The sequence below is a fragment of the Pholcus phalangioides genome, unplaced genomic scaffold (genome assembly GCF_987345545.1).
Source record: "Pholcus phalangioides strain wild (caught in Gottingen) unplaced genomic scaffold, Ppha-v1.0 ptg000015l_1, whole genome shotgun sequence".
NCBI lineage: Eukaryota > Metazoa > Arthropoda > Arachnida > Araneae > Pholcidae > Pholcus > Pholcus phalangioides.
In genome coordinates this window covers 115,731,817-115,756,127 of record NW_028301608.1, presented here as the reverse complement: position 1 = coordinate 115,756,127, position 24,311 = coordinate 115,731,817, and the positions used below count along the sequence as shown (strand labels likewise).

The window sequence follows — 24,311 nt, the reverse complement described above, 5'->3', positions numbered from 1 at the left end:
TTAATTTTCCTGATTTCTTGACGAAATTTTCTTGATCTCAGAATGGAAAAAAATGTGAATAATTCCTAAGAACAGAAACTCTAGGTATAATAATATAACATAAATTAAAAAAGGTAAATAGTTATATTTTTTAATGTGCCGTGAAAATTTTAGGGAATAGATATGCTGTACACAGGGTTGTTATTTCTTTTACTTTCAATAAAGCCCCCTTGCATTTCTATTCTCTAGTGAAATCAAGGATTATAATTATCTCCCCAAATTATAAATTACACATTCAATGACTATAAATACAAATATTATTCTCATGCATTTGTTATTTTTCAACCCCTTTAACTATCGGGGACAAAATATCTTGGCCCAACAGAAATGGAATAAATGAATTCCAGCTCTCCTTGTTTTCTTTACCTCTTTTCTAATTGTAAACCTATGAACCGAGAAGTTCTATATTCCTGTTTTTGTGATACCCCAACGTATAATGTATCTTTCTAATATATATATATATATATATATATATATATATATATAAGAAATGTCAGGGTGCTCCCCCCTGATGAGAGCCCAAAAGACAATGGCTATGACTTTTTTCATTTTTGAATTCCCATTTGAAATTTTCAATCTTTTATTGTCCTTTTATTTCTAACCTAAACTAGAAAACCATTTTTTGAGGTACTGATACTTCAAATACAGACAAGGGCGTAGCCGGGGGGGGGGACTTGGGGGGTCTGGTCCCCCCCCCCCCCCCCGAAATGTGAGAAAATGACCGAAAAAAGGGAAAAAGATGGCCAAATCCATTGTTCTGTCACTTTGGTCCCCCCCCGAACGAAATTTCTGGCTACGCCCCTGAATACAGATCATCTTAATTTGTTGCCAAATGCCTGTACGTGAAGAGATTAAACAAAGGGGTTTTTTCGCAGAATAATTTTATAAATCTGTGATTTCTATTGCGCCGTTTCAGGCCGGAACTAGGGGGGGTGGAGCAGCTGACCCGGATGGCAAATTTAGGAGGGGTGGCAGTTTCAGGTGAAAGCGAAACACCGTTATAAAACTATCCAATTTTAAGGGGGCGGCGGCAAAATACCTAGTTACCACCCCGTGCTTCTTTTACATGTACGAGGCGCATGTACGATTAAGTAATGGCAGTGCGTAATATCCCACGGAAAGTGGGAATTTTACCAATTATTGACAACTTTTATTCATTTTCAGCATCATTCTTGGGTTTTTTTCCGTAATGTTTCTCGAAAGAAATGTGGTCAGCCTGGTAATAGCAGGTGAAATACGGGTCGTATGGTCACCTTATTAATATCGTAATGGATTGAAAACTGGCCACGAGCTATTTTGACCAATGAGAGTAGCGATGTTATGGTGACAGATATGACGACAAAAGATGCTACTTTATCGGCCTCGGAGAAGCGACGACAAAAGCGGCGTTTGTTGATTCAATTGTGATTATTGAAGAACAACCACACGATTAAACACTTTGATCTCTTTCTTTAAATCATCCGTTGTTTATGGAATTATGGTAAATGCTTCGTCAATAACGCATTCAAAAAACACCAAGTGCGCGTTATTGCAGGGTGGAGAGGGTTAGGAGCTTCATCCGCTTCCTTTTCTTATTTAAAAAGCGATCCATTTTCTTAGTTGGTTATTTTATGTTGATAATGTTATTGGAAGAAATCAATTTATGTTAAATAAATATAGAAATGAACTGAATTTTATTAATTATCTGAGGGAAGGAGAAAGTTTTTTTTTATAATGCTAATATATATTAATACAGTGCTGAACAAACTAATTATTAAGCATCATTGTGGTAATAAAGCAGTAAGTTAGACAAATTAATTCAGTTGTTTCGCTAATTCTGGAATGATTGAAATAAAATTATTACCCGATATTCACTATCTCAAGCATTAATATTTGACATGTTGTTCAAACTACAGTAAAAACCTTACCACAAGGATAAATCCCTCTAACAGAGGTCTTCAATCTTTTTCTAGTAGGGAGAGCTGCCTGTACCCATCAAGAGAATGGCACCCTTACGGCAAGTGTGACATGCGTATGAATGAAATCAGGATGATTTTAATCCTTGAATGCAATTTGTACAAGGTAATTGGGACGTTGATCAAGTGTGTTTGTAAACACGAAATCAGAGACGAGCGTCAATAGCACTCTGGGTGCTTCAGGGAGCACCATGGTGCTTGCGAGTAACAAGTTAAAGATGACTGCTCTATAACAATATTTTTTCCAGTTTTGTTTGGAAATGCCTAGTCTGATGCTAAACTACTCTCGATGTAATGATTATCCTTCTACAACGATGTCTTTTCTTGATTCACATAGTATTGTTATAGCGAGATTTTACTGTAGTTCATTTTTTGTGAAAATTTATAGAATGCATTGGTTGAAAATTAAATAGAAATGGGGACTGGAAATACTCTCTATGGAAATTAATTTACTCATATGCATTGATTTAATTAGTACACAGAGTCAGAAACATATGGGTATTATTAAAAAGTCAGAGACCTGCTTATAACGCGCACAAATATCTTAACATTAAATTTAACAAAGTTTATCCATTTACAATGAATTTGCAATTGCTTGTCAAGCCCATATGGGTACAACAAAAAGTTCGCTATAGTTAAACTTCCCTTTTGCGGATACTGGTGGGACAAAAACATATGTCTGTAAAAGAGGGGTGACCGTTAATCAGGGGTTTAAAATGCATACTTTAATTATATGGGGGAAATTGTTTGGCTGTAAGAAAAGGATGACGTGGCATCTAGGGGTTATCCGTTGAGGGGGGTTTCATTCCGTAATGAATATTTTCCTATTTTTCCAACCTTGTTATATTATAAGCTGTCCAACTGTGTAAATATTCCCTTGTGAGAGAGAATAAGCATCCAATATTTGTTTTAAAATGCTAGTGTAGTACTTCTACAAAGTTGTATTTTGGAAACATGAGGCTATTTGGAAATATTGCAGTTTAACTCTACCAGCACTCTGACAATATAAATATATTAGTCACTCATATTCATATACACAGCACATTCAGCATGTACAGATTCATTAGAAATTTCACAGAGGAATCTGCAAGTGGCATGTATGATCAAGTAGCTTAATTCTGCTATGCTTGTGTAAATCTTCCAGACGTCATGGCTTATTCACTTCGTTGAAAAGTAATGTAGAATTAGTCTGCGCTCCCATTTATTTTGAGCTGTTGCAATACAATATACTCTCTCCAACCCACCAGTGTGCCCAAAAAGTAGGTCCTACATACCTACCGCTTAGATAAATCATCATAAATAATCAAACACTGCATTCCATTGTCACGGAAAAATTCCCAATCGTACCAGGTGCAAAACCCCAAGAAGATAAAAATTCTATTGAGAAATTAGTTTTATAAAATATCAGCTCATCATTGCAGAAATAAGTCTACGGCCACACTGACAATTTTTCAACTTGGACATCAAGCCTGTTTTTAATCAGCTTGTACTTCCTGGCCTTAAGTTTATAAATGTATACAATTGAATTCTACGTGAAAGTAAGCCTTTTCTGAACTGAAACTCTAAAGTACCCGACCATGCGTAGTATCTAACTTTTTTGCTAGGGAGTAAAGATAATCGGATGAGAAATTTTGAGTTAATCAAAAAAGCAGCAATTGAAACGAAAAGCCTATCTACCGAGGGAGGGGGGGGGGAATAGACCGTAGCAGCAAGTTTGGGAAATGAGCGGTCAAAGTAAGTTCAGTGAAAACTTGAGGAGAGGGATATAAAATCGAGTATACATTAGCATGCGGATCATGCAATGAAAGCATTCGCAATCAGTTGTTCAGTAATTTGTACTGTGTTATGAATGATTCTTGAGTTGTTTTAACTGGAACGCACCTGAATCTGTTTTTTTCAGCATACAGAAAGGCTCACGAGTGGATTAGAACTGCTGCAGGGGATCGTATGCTACAAGATCGGCGTGCTAGTATATATGCTCCTTAAAATTTGAAAATCTTATGGGCAGCAAGAGCCTTAAATTTTCCTCTGTTTCAAACTGAGAAAAAAAAAAGTTAATACAGCGTGCAAAGATATTTTCTTTTGATATTTAATTTGAAAATATATATTTCAATTATTTTCTTTTGAGAGAAGAGAGGTGGATCTTCTCTGTGTCCCCCACATGTGTTACACACAAGGGACAACCCAACAAAACTTTCTGAGTTACTATAAAATATATAACACATGTGTATTATGCATTCATATTTTCAGGTATAAATTGCTGCCATTTCAAAGATCAATTTCTCATGTTTTTATATTTTTCACCCCTAGATGGAAGTCAGTTGTTTCAATCAGAATGTCACTTTGGGAGCAAAGCCCAACAAAGTAAAGCAAAAGAATGCCATCATTCCAAAGGACTATAAAGGAATGACCAAGGATGACTTGCGCCAGGAACTGCGTAAGCGCGGTGTCAAGGCAAGTGGGAAGAAAGCAGATATGGTAAGCTGTAAGAATGTGTTAAATTGGAATTTATACGTTCATGTGCATGTGATTTAGTGTGTGCTATATAGAGGAAAGAAGTTTGTGAAGTACTTGAACAATCACAGAATATAATTTCTGATTTGTTTATAATGTGGCAATTAACAATTTGGCAATTGAACAACTAATTTTGTCAACAGCTGTTATTTAAATAATAAAAGATAGGCTACACTGCATATCAGCAAAATTTAAACAAAAGTTACTGGCTAGTTTTCAATATGACTGCCAGTTGGAAATTAAAAAAACCTAGTCAGGCGTTTTGTGGGAGTATTTCAGTTGTTTGTTAAAAGAAATGTTGGTGTTTAAAGCACAAGCACGAATAGGAGCATCAAGCCACTATCAAAAGTGTACTGAATCGTATAAATTTGAAAAAGCTTGCTAATATCCATTTCAATAATCCATCAGTAGGCCTACCAAACAATATTCTCAGTCACATAATCAATTTTGGGCGCCATTTTCAAACAAGGTATACAAAACAAAATGATAATTACGACTGCCACATATATTGTCAAATCATGAGTGTTGGCAACATATAGCCTATTAATATACAGATACCTTGACTAATGAAGACAATTTATTCTGAGATCATGTTCATTAGCCAAAATGGGATTTCCCCATAGGTCTCTCTGGAAAATTTGTTTAATTCATTCTAGATATGACCAAAAATTGAAGGATAAATTTTTTAAAACACTGAGGAATGCTATAAAAAAGACAAAAACTGACTAAAAGCTAAAATGAACAGCTACAAAATTGGTTAAATGAGAATTTATAGGCAGATAGATGAGATACCGAGATCTTTTCATTTTACACTATTTACACAATCAACACCCAGTTGTTGACGCAACTAAGTCAAATTTGTAGGTGTCCTCCCCCATCTGTGATTTGTTTTACTCATTTCGGTGTCTGATACATGCAGATGGTAAAATAAGCTTCTGGAATGTTCAGACTGTGTTCAGTTTGATGCTAAGAATCTTGCACTAAAAGAACATGTGGTCTGAAAACATAGGCTCCTTTTCTTTTTTAATGCATTTCTATCTATCATTTTATATGAAATGGTTTAACCCTTAACATACTAAGCTTTTTTATCAACGTTGTTTACTAAGCTGGGGTCCTTCGAGGACCCCAATTTTTTTTCTTTTATTAATCAATTTTTTTGCGGTATATTACTTAAATTAGGTTTTTTAGATTTCTGAAAGTATATTTCAGTGATACAAGCACTTTTAGAATTAAATATGTTATTTATTTCGACAGTACGTTGTAGACAGTAAAAAGTTAATATAAAACTAGTTGTATATGTCATCGTAAAGAATCATGTAGTGCTGCAGCCCTTAGCACAGGTCACAGTTGTGCAGGTCTTTCTGTGAGTTTCGCATACGAAACACTTGCATTTACTGCAGACAATATTTACTTTCCTGTCTATGTTTCTGGGGCAATAAGCACATCTTCCTCTCTTCCGCATCTGATGCTGCTGTGATGTTGATGATGCACATTTAGCTGTGGCGTTGTCCGTAACATTTACTCCCACAGCTTCAATGGCTCTGACAACAGAAAGATGGAGACCATTTGGATTGTTTGCTCTCCGATGAATGTTTGGCAGTGTAAGTTCCTCACCAATTTCCAATAGAAATCGATATCTGCGATTTTTCAAGCCTCTGTTCCAGTCTATGTTTTTCGACATCCAAATGATGAAAGCATTTAGGGCTCCAATATCAAGAATGTTCATGAAAAGTCTCAGAGGCCATCTTGAGGTACGTCTGGCACACGTATATTCTCTTATCGACTTGTCTGGATTGTCTATCCTACCTTTGGTACGGTTATATTCAAGTATCATGTTGGGCTTCTTATGACTTTCATTGGATACTGAATCATCAATAAATTGAGTGGAAAGGACACGAACTGTTTTGTTTTTCTTTGGGACGTAGCTGACCACTGCTACTCTTTCTGAGAAGATAAATATTGATGAAAGAAGGTCTCTATATTTTGCAGTTTGCATCATTACAGGAATATCTGGCTTTTTTACTCTCAGTGTTCCTGTCATAGTAACGTTTTTCTGCAGCAAAAATTCTGCAGTTTGCACAGACGTGAAAAAATTGTCAGTAGTCACACCTCTTCCAGATCCAAAGAATGGTTTCGTCAAGTCACGTACTACGCGGTGTGCTAAGTTTTTTTCTGGCAGGTTTCCTGGAAGCTTTCCAGTGTAGACTTGCATATTGTATAAATATGACATCTTCACGTCCGCAGCTGCCCAGACTTTGATCCCATATTTTGCTGGTTTAGATTTCATGTACTGCCTAATTGGACATCTGCCACGAAATGCAACTAGTTGTTCATCTATTGTAATATCTTCAAATGGTTCGAAAAGCTTCTTGCAGTTTTCTACAAATGAATCCCAAACATCACGAATAGCTGCAAGTTTATCATTTGCCTTTCGTTGGTCACGTGTCGACTTATCGTCAAACCTGATAAACTGAAGGATGTGCACAAATCTGTCCGGTGGCATAGCAGCAGTAAAAACTGCACGACGAATTTTTTCATCTGTTGTCCACATTTCAGAAATGCTTTCTTTTCGGCACCGAAGAGCACCAGCAATCAGTAACACACCAAAAAACGCTCTTATTTCCACAGGATCTACATCTAACCAAATTCTCATTCTGTTCAGAGAAGCATTCACGTTGAAGTTATGAACAACACGTGACGCTTCAGCATTAGTGAAGGTGCATATAGTATCTACAATTCGGTCATCAAGGAACATGTTGAACACTTCGGACATGTTAGTTGCAAAATTAGTTGCTCTCGTTGGACCAGGACACCTTCTGACAATGTTATGTTTGCGACGACGAGTCACGGGAGGGACTGAACTTGTCCACTTTCTTCCTGATTTTGCAACTAATTCATCTCCATTAGAATCAGCATCCGAATTGTCGCTAGCAATGTCACTTTCTTCAGAATTCACTGCAACGTTGTCTTCAGATTCTGACTCATCTTCTTGTGGAATGAATTCTTCATCAGAGTCGCTCAAAATGTCTTCCGGGCCACTGAGGTCACACTCTTCTAGCAAGTGAACAATATCATCATCGGAAAGTTGTCGGCGAGACATTTTTCAAAATTTCCAATCAGCTTGTTTACGTTCAGTCCGTGTAGGGTAACAGTACACAAAATAACCATCCTGGTCGGCTTTGACTTTAGAAAACAAACACGTTGCCACTCAAACCAAATGCAATAATAATAATTATTATTATATACAGATGAAAGGGTCGCTAAAATGTTCATTTTCTATGATTTAAACAAGAATTAAATCTTTTCACATTTGTAACGTAGAATACTAAGCGGGGTCTTCCCGGGACCCCAAGCGCATTTTTAATTTTTAATTTTTTTTTTGTAGAATATTCTCTAAATCTAATAAATATTTTTTATCATAAGGTGGTGCGGGACACATACAAAAATTAAGAAAACAATTGTTCTTATAGTTAAAGCAGGATCGCTAGAAATGTCACTCTGGGGTCCTTCGAAGACCCCGCTTAGTGTGTTAAGGGTTAAATACTTTCTGAAAGAGAAGTGTAGGTTCATCTGGAGAACGCTTCGATATCTCCTTGAGATGGGAAGCGTGGTGTGTCCGGTCCTTCAATTTTCAAGGTACATCTGGAAAAAAATTCCAAGGTGGACATGAATTAATAGAGCTCAAGTGACAGTAATTCTGATATGATGATTGATGGGAAAATTCAACTCGCAATGTTGTGTTAAGTGAGAGTGCGCATCCGTATGAATGAAAATGTTTGTTAGCCAAGGCAGAAAAATCTTTTTTTAGCTGAGGCATCACTATATTGCCAAACCCCTAAAGCAGAATGTTTAGCACTGTTCTGCGACAAGCCCTTAGCTGACTGGAAATGTTCTGCAGTAAAAACCCCCATGCATGTAATGGTGTTTTTTTTGCACTTTTTCTTAAAATTCTTCCAAATTGTTCAGCAGTAGCGCTAATTGTTCTGCGACGTACGTAGCAGATTGTGGCACATTCTGCTTTGGGATACCAAACCATTATTGGTACAGCTATTTTGTGAGCATTCTATGCTTGAAATTATCTGAAGTAAATGCTTTGAAAAAAATTGCTTGAAGAATATTTTTTATTCAAACTTGCAGACGCATTGTTTAGGTAAAAATAGTTATGAAACTTTTTTTATTTTGCTCTAATTATCGTGTTATTTCATTGTTAGTTGCTTTTTAATACACGTGATTAAATTCAAAATATTTTTTTCACATTAAATTTCTGCATTTGTTCCAATGGGGGTGATTAGGATATTATTCAATGCTTCATAATTTTTATGTCAAAAATAATGGTGTATTTGAATTCGAGCAAAGCTATTTAATCACTATTTGAAAGATTAGTTTTGGTCATTTCTTCTAGCTGCATGGTCCTCGAGCCTTCCTCTGCCTGTTGTAGAACATTATTTAATTTGTGCAAAACAAACATACAGCATAAAAATAGGATAATTCACAAATAGGGTATAAATAGTTGACTTCAAAATGTAAAATTAATGCTCTTCGTTTTGCGTCAATGTTCAGTGATTGCAATCAATTCTCTGTATATCAGCTTAGCTTGAAGATGGATAACACAACAAAACAGGTTGATTGATGTCTAGTATGTTTGTAGAGCTCACTATCCACCATATGTGTTTGTGTTCTTGAAATTTCTTCCATATTAGTGATCATTTACATTATATACTAGCTATAATACTTGGCGCTGCCCAGGTTTTCTTCAATTACTGGGAATATTGAAAAAGTTACAAACTATTACAAAAGCAGAAACTGTTATACATATACTGACAGGATTAAAGAAGTGACAAACCATTGTAAAGGCCTATGTATGTCTGAAACGCATTGTTAGGGAACCAGGGTAAACAAAGTTCATTCTAAAACATTCTGAAAGTAATTGTTGAGGCCAAGAAACCATTGTTGCTCAGTGGTTTTTTTTTTTTGTTTGTTTCTGGCATATGCCCAAACTTTTAAAGTAGCCTATCGTTTAAATCCGGGCCCTGTTTGGTATATATGAAAAATGTGGAGATGATAGATCTAAAATTATAGATTTGTATAGAGAGCACACACACACAGAGAGAATATAAATTTTATATATATAGATTAGATCTATATAACAGTTTTCCAAACTTTTTGTTCTATTGCCAATAATTTTTTCTCTTATCATTCATTTACTATACCATTATTTCTTTATTTGAAAACTCAAAGCAACAAGCTGAACTCCAATCACAGCTTTTGCAATGATAAAATAAAAAATCATCATACATTTTGCAAGTTATACAAGGGTAAAAGAACTTATGCATCCTGTATAATTAGAGCTTAGATGTGCATGAAAATGATTTGCATTTTGTTGACTGAAATTATTATTTTATTTTTATTTTGGCATGTGTGTTTAATATCTGCTGGAAGGGACTGTAGAAACGAGGCATAAAGTTGAAAGCAGTAAGGAAAGCCATAGTAGCAAGTAATCATTAATTTAATTGATTCTTAAATTTGTATGTGCTAGGGGAAAAAATTTCCATTTTTAGTGTCATTTACTTTTTTTTTTATTTGTGAAATTTAAAATTTTCAAGTATGACAATCAAAATATGATTCCTTAACCAATAGAATAAATGAAATAAAAATTTAAATATATTTGATTTGTTTTGTTTTTGCATGTGGTTATGAGAATAAATATATTTTCTTTTGTTGAATTTTTTTGTTTTTGTGACTTATTTCCATCTTTTTTAAATTATTTTTCCCATCCTTTTTATCAGTTGTTTTACCCAAGCAGGTTGTTCATATGAAACATGGACAAAACTGACAATAATTCAGATATTTGATGTTGTGGCCAAGAATTGATAACACTACATGATTTGGTATTAGTAGTAACAGCACAGAAAACAAGTGGTTGCTGAGTAGAAATGAATGCTTCACCAATGGTGAACATTCAATGGTTTCAACGATGATGTGCAGTGGATGCCACATTCAAACAAGTAGAATGTAGCATGATTCAATTTGATTCCTATGTAAAGGAATTAAAAATACCCTTGCCAGTAAAATCTTTTGTCAGATGTAAGCAGTGTATGGGGAACATAAGTTTAGAATGAAGCACTGTGTTCAAGTGGTCTATCAAGTTTCTAGGTGGATGGGTTTGCTCACTAGGTGTGACGTGGACAGGCTCTGGTTATATATCGCGAAAAAATTGCCATTGTGTGTGGACAAGGTAATGAAGAACATTCGTCATTTAATATCTTCTGTCAATAAATTTTCAGATGCAAACACATATTTTCTTTGAGAATATGAAGAACTGTCATTCCAGTAAGGAATAGGTAAATGTGGGATACCTTGGATTGTAGAGGGAATACCCATTTATTAAGACAACAAATTTCTGCAAGTGGAATTTGTCAGCAGCTTAATGCTGCTTAACTCTGATGTGTTGATTTCATGATTGCCAAGTCTCAAAATTTTCTGGTAGTGCTGAATTTCTACTCCATTTCTTAGACTCTCAAAAAATTCTTATATCTTTGTAGTTTTGACCATTGATTGTGAAAAAATCCCTACTTTGGGGGGAAACTTTTGTTTTTAATCCTTGAAATGACATCACAATCGCAATGTAAATTCTCGCCATTCATCGGAGCATCTGATTATAATATATGACCCCCAAAGCAGAGTGTTTTGTATTGTTCTGTAATGAGCCCTTCACCTAACAGGAAATGTTTGTCTGTAAAAATTCCCACCTCCACCGTCATCACAGTGGAACCTGGATCCCCAAACTCTCATCTCATGGGGATCTAGGTACAAACCCAATTTGCCACACTGTGGTGGTCAACTGAAGTGGCTTTTCTATGGCTTTTCAACTTTGAGGCATAAATGTGTGTGTGTGTGATCCAGTCTCATTTGAAAATGTCTCTCTGCAGAGAGAGCAGGCAGGCTTTCAATTATATGTTTATCTTGACAATTATTGGTGTGGATAGTGTATAACCCTTTCTGTGCTGTCAAAATTCAGTATTCTGCTTGAATACAGTGCTGTGTTGAAAATTATATCCCTCAAAACTAACAGTTCCCAATCTGTTTGACTCCCATTGTTTTTTTATAATCAATATTATGGAGGCCTCTTTTTATTTACTGGAGTGGTTGCTGAGCTCAGCAGAGCATAGGTTGAGAACCACTGCTCTTAACCAAATACATTTGACCCAACATTTTGTTACTGTGGCACTTTTGTGTGCATAAAAAATTTCATTTTACAAAATGTTTCTTACGTGAATGTATCCACCATGTGTTACTGTAACATTCTCTTCTCTGCTCAGCAGACTGACCACATTCTGAGAGTCAAACTTAGCAGTGCTGCCAGTAGTTCGTGTTGGTCTGCTCAAATATTTGAGTTATCAGCTTTGTCCATGTTTTATTTGAACAATCGGCATACATTGCTTGTGTTGTGTCAGACATTATGTTCAATAATATCACAGACCAGAGTGTGCCTGATTATTGAAATTGCCGAATTGCTAGAACTCAATTGAAAAATCACATTTGAGTAATATAAACTTAATCACAGACAAAGTGACATATTTTCCTTTTCTGTGGTAAAAAAGACGACTAAAAAACGATGAATTATTGGATGGGTCGGATTAATGAACAGTCAAGTTATTTGTGAGTCTCCTACAAATTCCGATAAAAATAAGTTTATTACCAAAATGCTTTTTTTGTTAAATTAATAGTCTTTTAATTTTAAAGTAATGATCCGGTCTGATAAAAATAAACTTTTTATACGTTTGTGTTGACAACATCCATCAAGAGATGATGCTGTGCTTGCACTGAGGAAGTAATTTGCCTGCGCAGAGGCACTCGCTTGTTTCTCTTAGTCTTTCATGGTCATGTGATTTTTAAAATGTACATGTATTGCTCTCAATATCATCCTTGTAGATTTCATGTGTACTTTCTATAACTGCAAAACATTTTAAATGTGTGGAATTGGTTTGTTAGTCGTTTTTATCACCCCTCCACATTGCACATTGCCCCCCCCCCCAAAATTTTTTTTTGATTTTGCTGTTTTCTCCCACCCCCTGCTCATATACACTGAAATGAACTGAAGGGCTACCTCCCAATATTGCCTTGTCTGTGATCCTCATTGAAAGGTTTTATTATATGTACAAAAAATATTTCCTATAGACATGTAAACAATAAACAAAACTTAATTATAAAGCCATATACAGGGTGGAAAAAAATAGCTATACAAAATTGTTTCCAAACCTTTTTTTATTAGTTTCAATAAAAAAGAAAATTCATTTATAAATTGACAATTTGTAACATAAATATAACTATACACTTGTTAACATCCTCATTCACTTGAATTCAAAGTAGCTGCCTCTCGGCGCAATGAATTTTAGCTGGCAACTTATATTGATTTTTCTTATGAAGTTTATGGTAAATGATATAAAGTCCTCGGTAGGCTGCAAGCTTTGTCAACATTTTTGTTGCGAGGCTATGCAATGTGTTTTTTTTACTTGAAATAATGTTCCGGACTCTGCCACAAAGCTGGGCTGGAAGAGATCTTGGCAACGGGATAAGCCAAGGGGCAAAGTTCTGGCATTCAGTCACTGTGTCTTAACTTAAGAGCACCATGGTTCCCACCAGACAAAATGATGTTCTAAGGGCCCCTACACAGATGCAGGTACCTATCTGACAAAATGATAATTCCAGATTCTGTACGTGAATGGGGAAGTGGAAGGTTCTCAGGCATTTCAACGGGTAGAAATTGTGCTCCTTCCCTAATGGGCTCCTTCCCCCTCTGCGTGTGAATACTGCTTTTTCAAATAAAAACACAACGGGAATTACCAATAACGCAAAATGTTTAAAAGAAAGTGACAAAAAATTTGAGCATTCAGGATAAAAATAGGTTCAAGGATACTCGTTCACTCTACTGATCTTTGTTTTAATTTGAAATTTCCACTAAAGCTATTAGAAATATTGGGAGGGATCAAATCTGTTTCTATCTTATGGAGATGAGGCAAATATGTGTTGGGGGAGTTCAGGCCCATTGGCCAAATACAAGTTCATGCCTATGGGGGGGGGGGGGCACAGTATTCAAATGAACATTTTGAACATTTTAATTCATTGTGAACCACATTGGTGAGACATATTGAGCTCAGGACTGACAGGGGGCCTTTTTCCCATGGGCAAATGAGGCACAGGGCCTGAAAATTGGCTGCCTTTGAACATAGCTCACACACATGCCTCTTTCCCTTCTTTCTTTAAAAAAAGGCTACATATAAGGGGCCCAGGATATTCATATTTTCTCAGGGCGTAAGCAAAGTCTCTTAGAGCAGTGGCTCTCAACATTAGGCAATATGGCTCTTGTGGTGTTCAAATATTCTAAGTTGGGGCCACGAGTGAAAATCAAGGGAAAGAAAAGCCCCCGATAAGGGGGGGGGGGGTGAGGGGAATGCACAGAGCTATGGAAAAAATTCAAATGTAAAGAAATAAAACCTGTGGCTCACAGAACCACTTCTCTAGACCCACAGTGTGGGTCTAGAGAAGTGGTTTTCAATTCAAGCCCATCTTGTGGATTTAAATATCCCTTATTGATTGTTCTGGAATGGGGGGTAGGGGGGGAGCAACTGCCCCGTGTGGCAAAATTTAGGGGACGGCAATTTTAAGTGGGAACAAAAAACTCTATTACAAAATTATCGAATTTTAAAATTATTGGGTCGGCAAAATAATGTTTGTCCCGGGTGGTAAAAATCTTAGTTACGACCCTGGGGGAGGTTATGGGTGAAACTCGCGTAAGAGGATAGCCAAAGCAGGAGATCGAAGGGGTTAACACAGACGTCTGACAGAAGAAAAAAAATTTCAAGTAGATTATGATGGAAAAAGTATGAACACTTACAGAATCCGGCAGAACTGTTCGTGGAGCCCGGCCCCATTCTAACGCATAACCTGGGGGCTTCACGTCCATAGGGGGAACCTACATGATGAAATCTGGTACTATGATTTTCATTTTTTACATATGTAACCTGTTACTTTTCCAGTCAAGTACGGGATCGCCGGAATATGAGGGTACATGGTGTTGAGATGGCGTTGTACAGAGCCCTACAAGCTCATTGAACTCAAGCGCTCATTTGTAAAATTTCTGTTCACTATAAATTTACTTTAAAAAAAAAAGAAAAGGTCTTGGACCCCTTGGAGGGAAAGGGCATGAGAAAAAGAAAGTCCAAAGGTATCACATTTGCAACAGAAGGTTAAGAAACACAAACACTTGGGGCAGCACGGGGGCCCACTTTAGTAGGGTTGCCAAATCCGAGTTGAAAGGGCAAAAAAAGCTTTGTCTAGCAAAAAAAAACGTGGTCAGTCCAATACCTTCTAAAGCAGATGCTCTAGAAGGTGTTGGTCAGTCGGTGCCCAAAACAGATCCGCCACGGGTAGAGATTTTCCCGAGCAACTCCTGGTCCTAGACTACTAATCTATCCAGGTTTTGGCTCGAGCCCCGCACTCCAAATGTATGCCTCCATAATACTACTGTCATGGGCCCACACAGCTCGGAGCACATGACTACACTAATATAGAAATATGGGTGAGCATATGTAAAAAATTAATTCAAATAGCCAGTGCTCACCAAAAAGATGAACACCTCTGATTAAAGTAACGTGTGGAAACACCCATATGCAAAACTGGTCCCCCGAATACTGCAACAGAGCCCTCAAGTCTGGAATCTTTAGCGGACTTCCAGGTAGAGCCGCAATTAGATTCGTGTTCAACCGAGGCAAGTGGGCATTTTGGCACCCATCGGCGGAAATAGACTTGGAAGTCTGGGGGGAGAGCACGATGATGTCAATTCATATGTAGATCTAATCAGTCGACTCCATGCCCCCTCCCCCATATCTCCGCCCATGTTGGCGTCCCTCTAGTAATGTACAAAAAGAAATAAAAGGGTACCCTGCTCCGGCGAACGGGGTACTAGACCTGACTGCTCCCTCCTAGTTGCGGCCCTGCTTCCAGCACAGACTTTTCAAGGCCCCCTTCAACAGGGCCGCAACTGGGGGGAAGGAAGTAGGTGGGTCTGGTGCCGGGGGGGGGGGGGTGTCGCATATTTTATTCTTTAACATTGCGGGGGGGGGCGTACAAGGTTGGAGCTGACACTTCAGCCGATTCTCGTCGTTTTTTCAAAAATTAACCATAAAGGCCCCCCATGAAAGTCCTGCTCCAAGATGTGGGGGCTATGACAAACTTGCCCTTCACAGTGAATTTATAGCGTCGTGCCAGGCTGGAGCCCTGTCAGTCCCACCCTTGCGAGGCGCGGGGGGGCATGTGCAAAAAAAAAAACCAATTGAAAAAAAAATTCAATGGAAAAACAAGGAAAAAAAACTCCGTCCTACTGATAACGACTTGTTTACCAACGTGTGTATACCGTATTGGCCGGGAGATGGCAGCAGGTGCTACATTTCCCGACAGGGAGCCGTCGCCGTTTTGTTGTCTTCTCCCCCTCTTCTTCGTCCCCAGCTGCTGCTGTTTGGCGTGTTTGCGATGATGATGACGTCATTGTGAATTGTGTGACGTGTTGCGAGCAATCGGCCGTCCACAGGGGGAAAAAAAGAGAATAAATCTTTCTTTTTTTTTCATATGTACATAATATTGGTGCCATCGAGGAAGTCGTAGGAATTTTCTTTTCCTCGTTTGAAATACGTAAAAAAAGAGGAAGAAGATGTGGCGGTGGCGAACCTGTGATATCGAAATTTGTCACCACGTCATTGCGTGATTTTTAATTTATTAGTAATTATAACAATAATTCCCGTCCCCCTTCGATGGGCGAGAGAAACATCGACTTCGGAAAAGAATATCGCCGAAAACATTAGGAGGTACGTTTTTGTTATTATTTACCGTGCGCTGAAATTTTTGTTGTTTTGCTGCGACGAGAGACAACGCGATGATGACACGAAGCGGATCATCATCATCGTCGGTGGCGATTGTATTTGAAATGATTGCCCAGCTGTTGGAGTTTAATAATTATTCAAACGAGCGCAGCTTCCCATCTCTGGAGGAGGGGAAGTCAATGTACTCCAGTATCCTTCCCGCACGTGCGTGTCGGAGAAGCCGCATTTTTCATTCTAATAGCCAGTATATTTCTCTTTGTTGTGACCTAAATTGATCGCTGTTATTGAAGGGGGGAAAAGTAATCAATTTGATGGTGAATAAAGGAATATTTGATGATTATGATCATATAAAACTTCATTATGAGTCCATTGCGAAATGCATTCCCAAGCGCTTGGCTACATTGTTTCCTCAATTCAGAACTTGAATATTATTAAGCATCTGGTTGTGTTTGAGAAATTGTGTCTAAACGTCAACAAATACATGTTACTATTTCGTGTATAGTTCATCTTGATATAATAGCCAGAAAAAGTCTTATTTCCTTGATGTATTGGGCCGAGGGAAACCTGTCTCACTCTACCGTCCCACCTGCAGGCCATTTGCTGAAGCTAAGTGAGGTTACTACTACTACCAAACCCTGCATGCACCTCATCTATATTCTTCTGCGAAACTTCTAACGAATTGGTACGTGTTGTGAACCTAATTGGAAGTTTGCTTGGTGCCATTAGTTTTCAAACTATGAGTGAAGTGTAATGATTAAATATTTGTACCATTGTAGACCTGTTACTCTCTGCGGGAAGATTGGCACACATTTGCGTCTCAATGTTGGGAACTACAGAAGACGAACTTTAGCCGACCCCACCACTGTGACTCAAAGTTAAGGGAAGCTACTCAGGGTCGTAATTAGAGTCAGTTTTGTTTTCTGGTCGCTGTGCTAGACAAGATGTGTCGAAATGCATGCTAGCCCTGAGGTTACTGATGCCTCTCCTTCAGTGCCGCAGTGCAGAAAATAGGGAAGGCAAGATCGTGTCTCTATTAGTGTGTGTGTGTGTGTAGTAGCACACTTGCCTGGTTTACAAGAAGATCCAAGTTTGATTGCCGGCAGAGACCAGCTGGCTTTCATTTTTGACAAGTTTTATATTGCTTCTATAAGAATTGAATTTTACAAAATTCGAGCTTATACAGTGATACCTCAGCTAATGCAGATAATTCATTCCAGAATCATATTTGTTGGTCAAAACAATTTTCCCTAGGTTTCTATGGAAAATAATTTAATTCGTTCCAGATATGGCCTGAAATTTAAAGATAAGTTTTTCAAAACACCAAGGAACTCTGTAAGAAAGACGAAAACTGACCGAAGGTTAAAATTAATGGCTTTAAAGTTGGATAAATGAGAATTTATAAGAAGAGGTACTAAAAATATTTTTATATTTTACACTAATGTACACAACCAACATCCAGGTGTTGACAAAACTCAGTCAAGTTTGTAGGCGTGTCTGATACATGTAGATGGAAAAAATAAGTTCCTTTAAAGTACAGATGACTGGATACCAAACAAAGATAATTGGAAAGAAAAGTTGCATTCCTCTGTGGGAAAATTGAACCACCAATCTCGAACTTCCTAAAAACACTGACCCTTTGAAAACACACTTTCCCAAAAGGACTCAGTGTTCTTAGGAAAGAAAATGTCTGTCCTCTGTAGCTTAATGGTAGAATACACTTTCGGAAAGTGCGAGGTTGGTGGTTCGATTCCCCAGAGAGGAACGTGGCTTTTCTTTCTAATTATCTTTGCTTGGTATTCGGTGCGTGTCATCTTTACTTATTATAATTAATGAAGAGGTTTATCGTTTCATTAAATAAGTTCTTATACTGTGTACAGTTTGATGCATTTAAAGAATGCATGCTATAAAAACATAGATCCTTTATTTTTCAATTTATTTTCTGTTTATCATTAACCTATAATTTTACATTGTGATTCAAAACTTTCAGAAAGAAAAGTAGAGGTACATTTGGAAAAGTATTCAAAGACATGAATTAATCAGGCTCGAGTGATAGTAATTCTCTGGTGATGATTGCTGTTAAAATTTAGCTCAAAATGTGGCGGTTTAGATTAGTATGTGCATCCATATCAGTAAAAATATCTGTTGGCCAAGGCAAAAAAAATCTCAAAATCTTTGTAAGCCTAGGTATCACAATACAGTGAAAACCCTATGTAATGATGTCCTCCAATACACTTCTCATAGTGTTGGTATATTCACTCTATAACGATATGCTTCTCTGGTCCTCTGATTAGTCTACCGTTGTATGAATTTCACTATATGCAGTTGAGCCGGATCATTTGATCATTTTTGTCATACGGCGGTCATTTTCTGCACACGAGGGCTAATTAAACCGGGACCTACAATTTATTTTCGATTCCGAACGGCTGGTTTTTTTTTTATATACTCATCGAGAGGATGGTGCGCTAACCCCTCAATGGGGGACTCTCTGCGGTAGCAATTTTTTGCTGCGGTCAAGTCGCTGTTTTTTGTTGTACCCCTGTGTCAGGAAAGTTTTCTGACAAGGATGAACCGGGTACCGAACTCGCGACACCTCTAAACATCCTTTGGTACTTTAGTTGAGCCTGATAGTTATTAAATTAGTGAGACCTTGATATTATGATACTCTGTGGACCAAAGAAAAATATTGTTATTGAGCTGCTATCATTATATCAAGAGGCAGCAGCTTAACATTAGGTGTAGATATTCCCAAACAAGACTTGACGAATGTCATTGTAGAGCAGAGATTTACAAATCCCAGGTCGACTGAAAAATCATTGTTGCCTAAAATTTTCTGTGTGATAACTAAATAGGAGTCTGTGGACAACACAAAATTTTTGGAATGTACAGTCGCCCCCCCCCCCATCCCGTATTCGCAGGAGTTAGGTACCTAAGGTGACAGAGAATACGGAAATCCACGAATAACTGAAACCATAGGGTTTTTTTTTGTATATGTCGTTTATTGAACATCAGGAGAAGAGCAGGGGGCTGCAGGGGTAAAAGGATATGTAAAAGAGGGTGGAGATGTTTTCTGAAAGAGCACCGTGATTTCTGTTTGTCGTTTCTTCTTCATATCATCAAGTATGTTGGAGTATGTATATAGATATAAGGCTTCCTCTACTAATTTTTCTACATGTGAAGAACGTAACACAGAAGGATCCATGTCATGAAAATAATCTATTCCTGATTTGAACTTGCGAAGCCCTTCCGCTATGTTACACATGTGAACTGGTCTTATACCTTTTTTTATCTTGATCATCTTCATCTAGTACAGCTTCAGTTTCAGGAGCAGTCACTCAGCTGCATTAATTCCTCTTCGGTTAATGCCTCTGAATTGCTATTAATTTTTAGCTGTTCAATTTCGTCTATATCCATATCATTGAACCCTTCTTCCCCCACCTGTTTCGCTAACAAATACAATGCCACAACAGACAAAATGCCCAACGAGGTGACTGAGACGTGACAATATCTTTTATAATTTCTTGGGAAATTTTCTAGCTTCCTCCTGGTCGGCAGAGGCTTGTTCGTCAGTAATTTTTGACATTGCGTAATCCAAATCGTTTCTTAAACCTATGAAACCTTGCATAAAGTTCGGATGAAATAGACGTTTCACCAGTTCTTTCCTTTACAGAAGAGTAAAATTTTTTCGCCTTTTCTTTCATAATATTAGAATCAATTGGAATACCCTATCTCTGTGGCGGTCTTGATCCACAAAAAAACAGCATTTTCTGTACGAGAAACACATGGGTCCCGCAGGCAATGCAAAGTTTTCGCATCCATATCATTGAACCCTTCTTCCCCCACCTGTTTCGCTAACAAATACAATGCCACAACAGACAAAATGCCCAACGAGGTGACTGAGACGTGACAATATCTTTTATAATTTCTTGGGAAATTTTCTAGCTTCCTCCTGGTCGGCAGAGGCTTGTTCGTCAGTAATTTTTGACATTGCGTAATCCAAATCGTTTCTTAAACCTATGAAACCTTGCATAAAGTTCGGATGAAATAGACGTTTCACCAGTTCTTTCCTTTACAGAAGAGTAAAATTTTTTCGCCTTTTCTTTCATAATATTAGAATCAATTGGAATACCCTATCTCTGTGGCGGTCTTGATCCACAAAAAAACAGCATTTTCTGTACGAGAAACACATGGGTCCCGCAGGCAATGCAAAGTTTTCGCTGCCATAGGTACAGCTACAGCCTCGGCTGATTGAATTTCAGATTCCTTTTTGTTGATATATCTCGCCCTAGATTCGTTGATTCCATACAGGCGGGCAACACAGCAGCAATTGATTTAATTTCTCCAAACATATATAGTCAATATATCAATTTTTTTTGTAAAATTTTCATTTTTTTTTTGTCTTTTCGAAACATTATCTATAGTATTAGAAAAATGAGCCATCCTAAACACGTACAACTCAAATTTTGTAAACAAACAAAACATGTGAATGACGATTGCTGAGTGTTGGCAAAAAAAAATTTCAATGAAGAAAAAAAAACGCGAATACGGGGGGGGGGGGGGTTGGCTGTATTCCACCAACATATGAAAATGACACTAAGGTCCAAAAAAATTTTTAGAATTAACAATTGTTATTGCTAATTTACCGTACATGCACCTCATGCAAATGTGAAGTACTACTGTACCATTCCGAGAAAGATTATGGGTGTATCGCCTACCTATAGCCTAGGTGGCGATCTTCCAATTGTAGATAAGGCTTTCTGTTCATTCCCAGAACCGTTCAAATAAGGAGGAATCTACGCAACCACAGTTTTGTTTATGTCAGTTTCTCATTCTTTGTAAATCCCAGAACCATTAAAATGTCTAACAGTTCAGTGGACCATTTGCAGCAGTAGCTTAATCTTTTTCCACCAGTGGTGCTCTTGACTAGTCCAGGGCTTGACAAATCAGAGGCATCAGGTCGCAGTGGCAACTATAATATCAGTTTTGGTGCCTAAAATTGTCTGTAAGTGATTGTTAAATTGAAGTTTATGAATGACATGAAAATTTCTTATTTCATGACAGTGTGTCTTTTAACATAAAAAAAAAAGATATAGGAAAGGAAAATTGAGTTGCTTAGGTTTGCATTGTTCTGGAGTGGTCGGAAAAACAAATAGAATGCTCATTTCGATTCTTAAAAAGTATCTTTGTGTTCTTCCAAGAATTCAATTATTCCCTAATGCTTCCATTCCTCTCATTAAACTTGAGTATTCATGTGTATCATTTATAACAAATGTCGCGTGGATATTACAAATGTTTTTCATGTTTCAGTGCAACTTCATTATATCTGGGCTCGACTGTATTTTTTGGGATGCTGTTTAGAAATTAGAACCATCAGCACATTTTGTTGAATTTTCTTTTACATTGTAATTGTGATTTGTCTTTGAGGCTGTTTAAACTTTTTTGAGAAGAATGGCCATAAAAACTTTCAAAGCTGAAAATGTGCAATCAAAGAGGAATGCATTGGAGCATTGTTATGAAGCAAAAAGCAATCGCCCATTTGATATAGCCATGACCTAGCCCTGGAAATTCATTGTAACACGTGATCTATTGAAAATATAAGGATAGAATGAAAGCTTCACATATACCTGATGTTCGGTTCCTCACCAATAAATGTAAAAGTTAATTACATAGCATAGCAACACCATGGTTATCAGGTATTCTAAGGAAAAGTATTCCATTTCTTTGAATTATGAAAAATAGGACGTTAAGTTAGATTTGATTTGTATGTGAATTCACAATAATTATGCAGGAAGACCTCTGTACCAATCAAACTAGTATGATCATTTCATTTATGGATTTATATATCATGTCATATTTGGCCTATACCATTGAAAGTACTATGTATAAAACAATGTGGGTGAGATAATCAATAAATCTGCAGATCGCCAGGATTGATTTTTATGTCTGTCAACTATATAAAAGATTTAATTTCGATTCTACTAAAATCCTTAAAAAATGTTCCACATTCCTTGACTTACTTTTTATTTTTTGACACTTTCGGACTCGGTCAGGAAAAAACCTAAAATTCTTTTTTGAAACTGAAAATAAACCACAAATAAAATGAAAATTAGTTTATGGGTTACTTTGAACCATCTATCAACCTTAGATAACAGCACCACTCAAACCGATCCATACTCTGTGGCCTGTGCTTATTTTTTAAAAACCCTTATTTAAAAAAAAAAAAATTGATTCAAATTTTTTTCAGATTTTGTTTTTGTTTTTTGGATATAAAAAGGATTTCTGTAAAAAAAAAGAAAAAGGTCTTATTTTATTGGCTGTACACTAATCCCTTTTCTGCATAAGTTTTAACGTTTTACATTCAAAGCTTGCCTAAAATCAAGTCCCGAATTTGAGGTTGGGCAAACCCACAAAATTAAAACGGTAAGTGCAATTTTTACAAAATTATACATGCATACTTCTCTAGGCCTGAATAGACTCCCTACAAATTTTCTTTGTGAAATTCCAACTTTAAAGCGAAGCATGCCGAAAAGGGTTACACTTCTGGCGGTACAACTCACTGGGTAGTAAATTGCCCATAGATGGGGATAGACCTGAGTTGTGCTCGGTTTGAAAGAAAGAAAGAAAGAAAGGTCACTCACGTCTGCTAAAAAATTGGTATCAACGCCTAAAATTTTCTCAGTGTGGTTACTAAATTAGAGTGATAACACAAAATGTTTGGAATTTATGTCAGCATAATGACAGTCGCCCTACGTATTGATCAATTATGTCCTGGAAAAGTTAAAAGAAGCATAATTTTATCCCTGTTTTTCCTCTGGTGGTAAATTTTTTGGCTCTTGAAAAATTGTTCTGGTGCCTATAAGTGCCTATCTGGTGCCACTCTTCAGCGATATAATACCTGAATCATTGCCAAGCTTTCACTCTAGTGAGTGGTCTGTACTATAACATCAAAACTCAACCGCCTTTTCAGCTATGTTAGCCTTGAAACAGCTGTATGGTGTTTTTCACTGTTATTTTGAGTTAATTTTTCATTGGAGTTTACATGTTTATATCAGAAGCTTGTGATTCATGCATTCCACATTTACAGTTTGTGCATGGATAGCAGGGGGGGGGGGGAATCAAAAGTCATTAAAATTTATTGGTTCCCAGAGAAACTGCGACATGCATAGTATGGATTATCTTTCTAATTTCTTGCCCAAAGATACATTTTTCTTTTCTCATTGGGTCAGAAAATATCAAGCATTTAGCTCCCAGAATTGAGACTTTATATTGTTCAAATACTTTGTGTCATAAGCTACAAAAGCCATGTACAGAAACAAATGATGAAGAGAAAAGCTTTTCATTTTCCTCTATGTCCTATATTTGTTTGTCTTGAACCATGTTTTGGAATTTCGTGAGTTTTATGCCTGTTAGCCTGAGAAATTTTTGAAACCGTGCCAAATCTAGGGTCTCCCCGCTTCCATCTTCATTCTTGTAAATTCTTGTGTGCTAGTCATCATCAATTATGCCAGCTTTTTTTTTCCTGTCCTAACTCTTTCAGAACAGTTTTCTTTTTTATCCATCACAGTTCTTATTTTAGATTAGACTATTTTTCTACACCATGCTATTGTTTGATATTCACCAAATAGGTTTTTATTGTTACAATTTCATTGGGCAATTCACACATATTAGCTAGTTACAAACACATCTGTCTGTACTTAACAAATCCCAGGCATCAGGTTGCCACGCTGACTTGAAAAAATTGGAATTGGATCTCAAGATTTCCAATGTGCGATTACTAAATTTGAAACGATGACATAAAAATTTTGAAATTTATATCGATGTGTCAGTCTCCCTGGGCTTGAAGTGAAGAGAGGATCTCATGATAATGAGATCTGGTTAAAATTTTTGTGAGCAAGTATGTAAATTGTTTAGCATGTACTTCAAGCCATGT

At 37.1% G+C, this 24,311-nt stretch overlaps 1 protein-coding gene across 3 annotated transcripts in view; it reads left to right on the top strand.

Moving 5' to 3' along the window:
- Positions 1–1,356: 1,356 nt before the first annotated feature.
- The window catches only part of Tango5 (Transport and Golgi organization 5), a 63,085-nt gene continuing 40,130 nt past the window's right edge, over positions 1,357–24,311 (top strand). Inside the window, exons 1-2 of one of the 3 annotated variants that reach the window (XM_089245234.1) lie at positions 1,357–1,519; positions 4,305–4,472. In XM_089245234.1, coding sequence (XP_089101360.1) covers positions 1,517–1,519; positions 4,305–4,472 — 171 coding nt within the window. In that variant the 5' untranslated portion in view covers positions 1,357–1,516. Of the gene's footprint in view, positions 1,520–4,304; positions 5,567–8,042; positions 10,003–16,066; positions 16,370–24,311 lie in introns of those variants that run through there. The other 2 variants (XM_089245237.1, XM_089245236.1) reach the window with 2 other exon arrangements.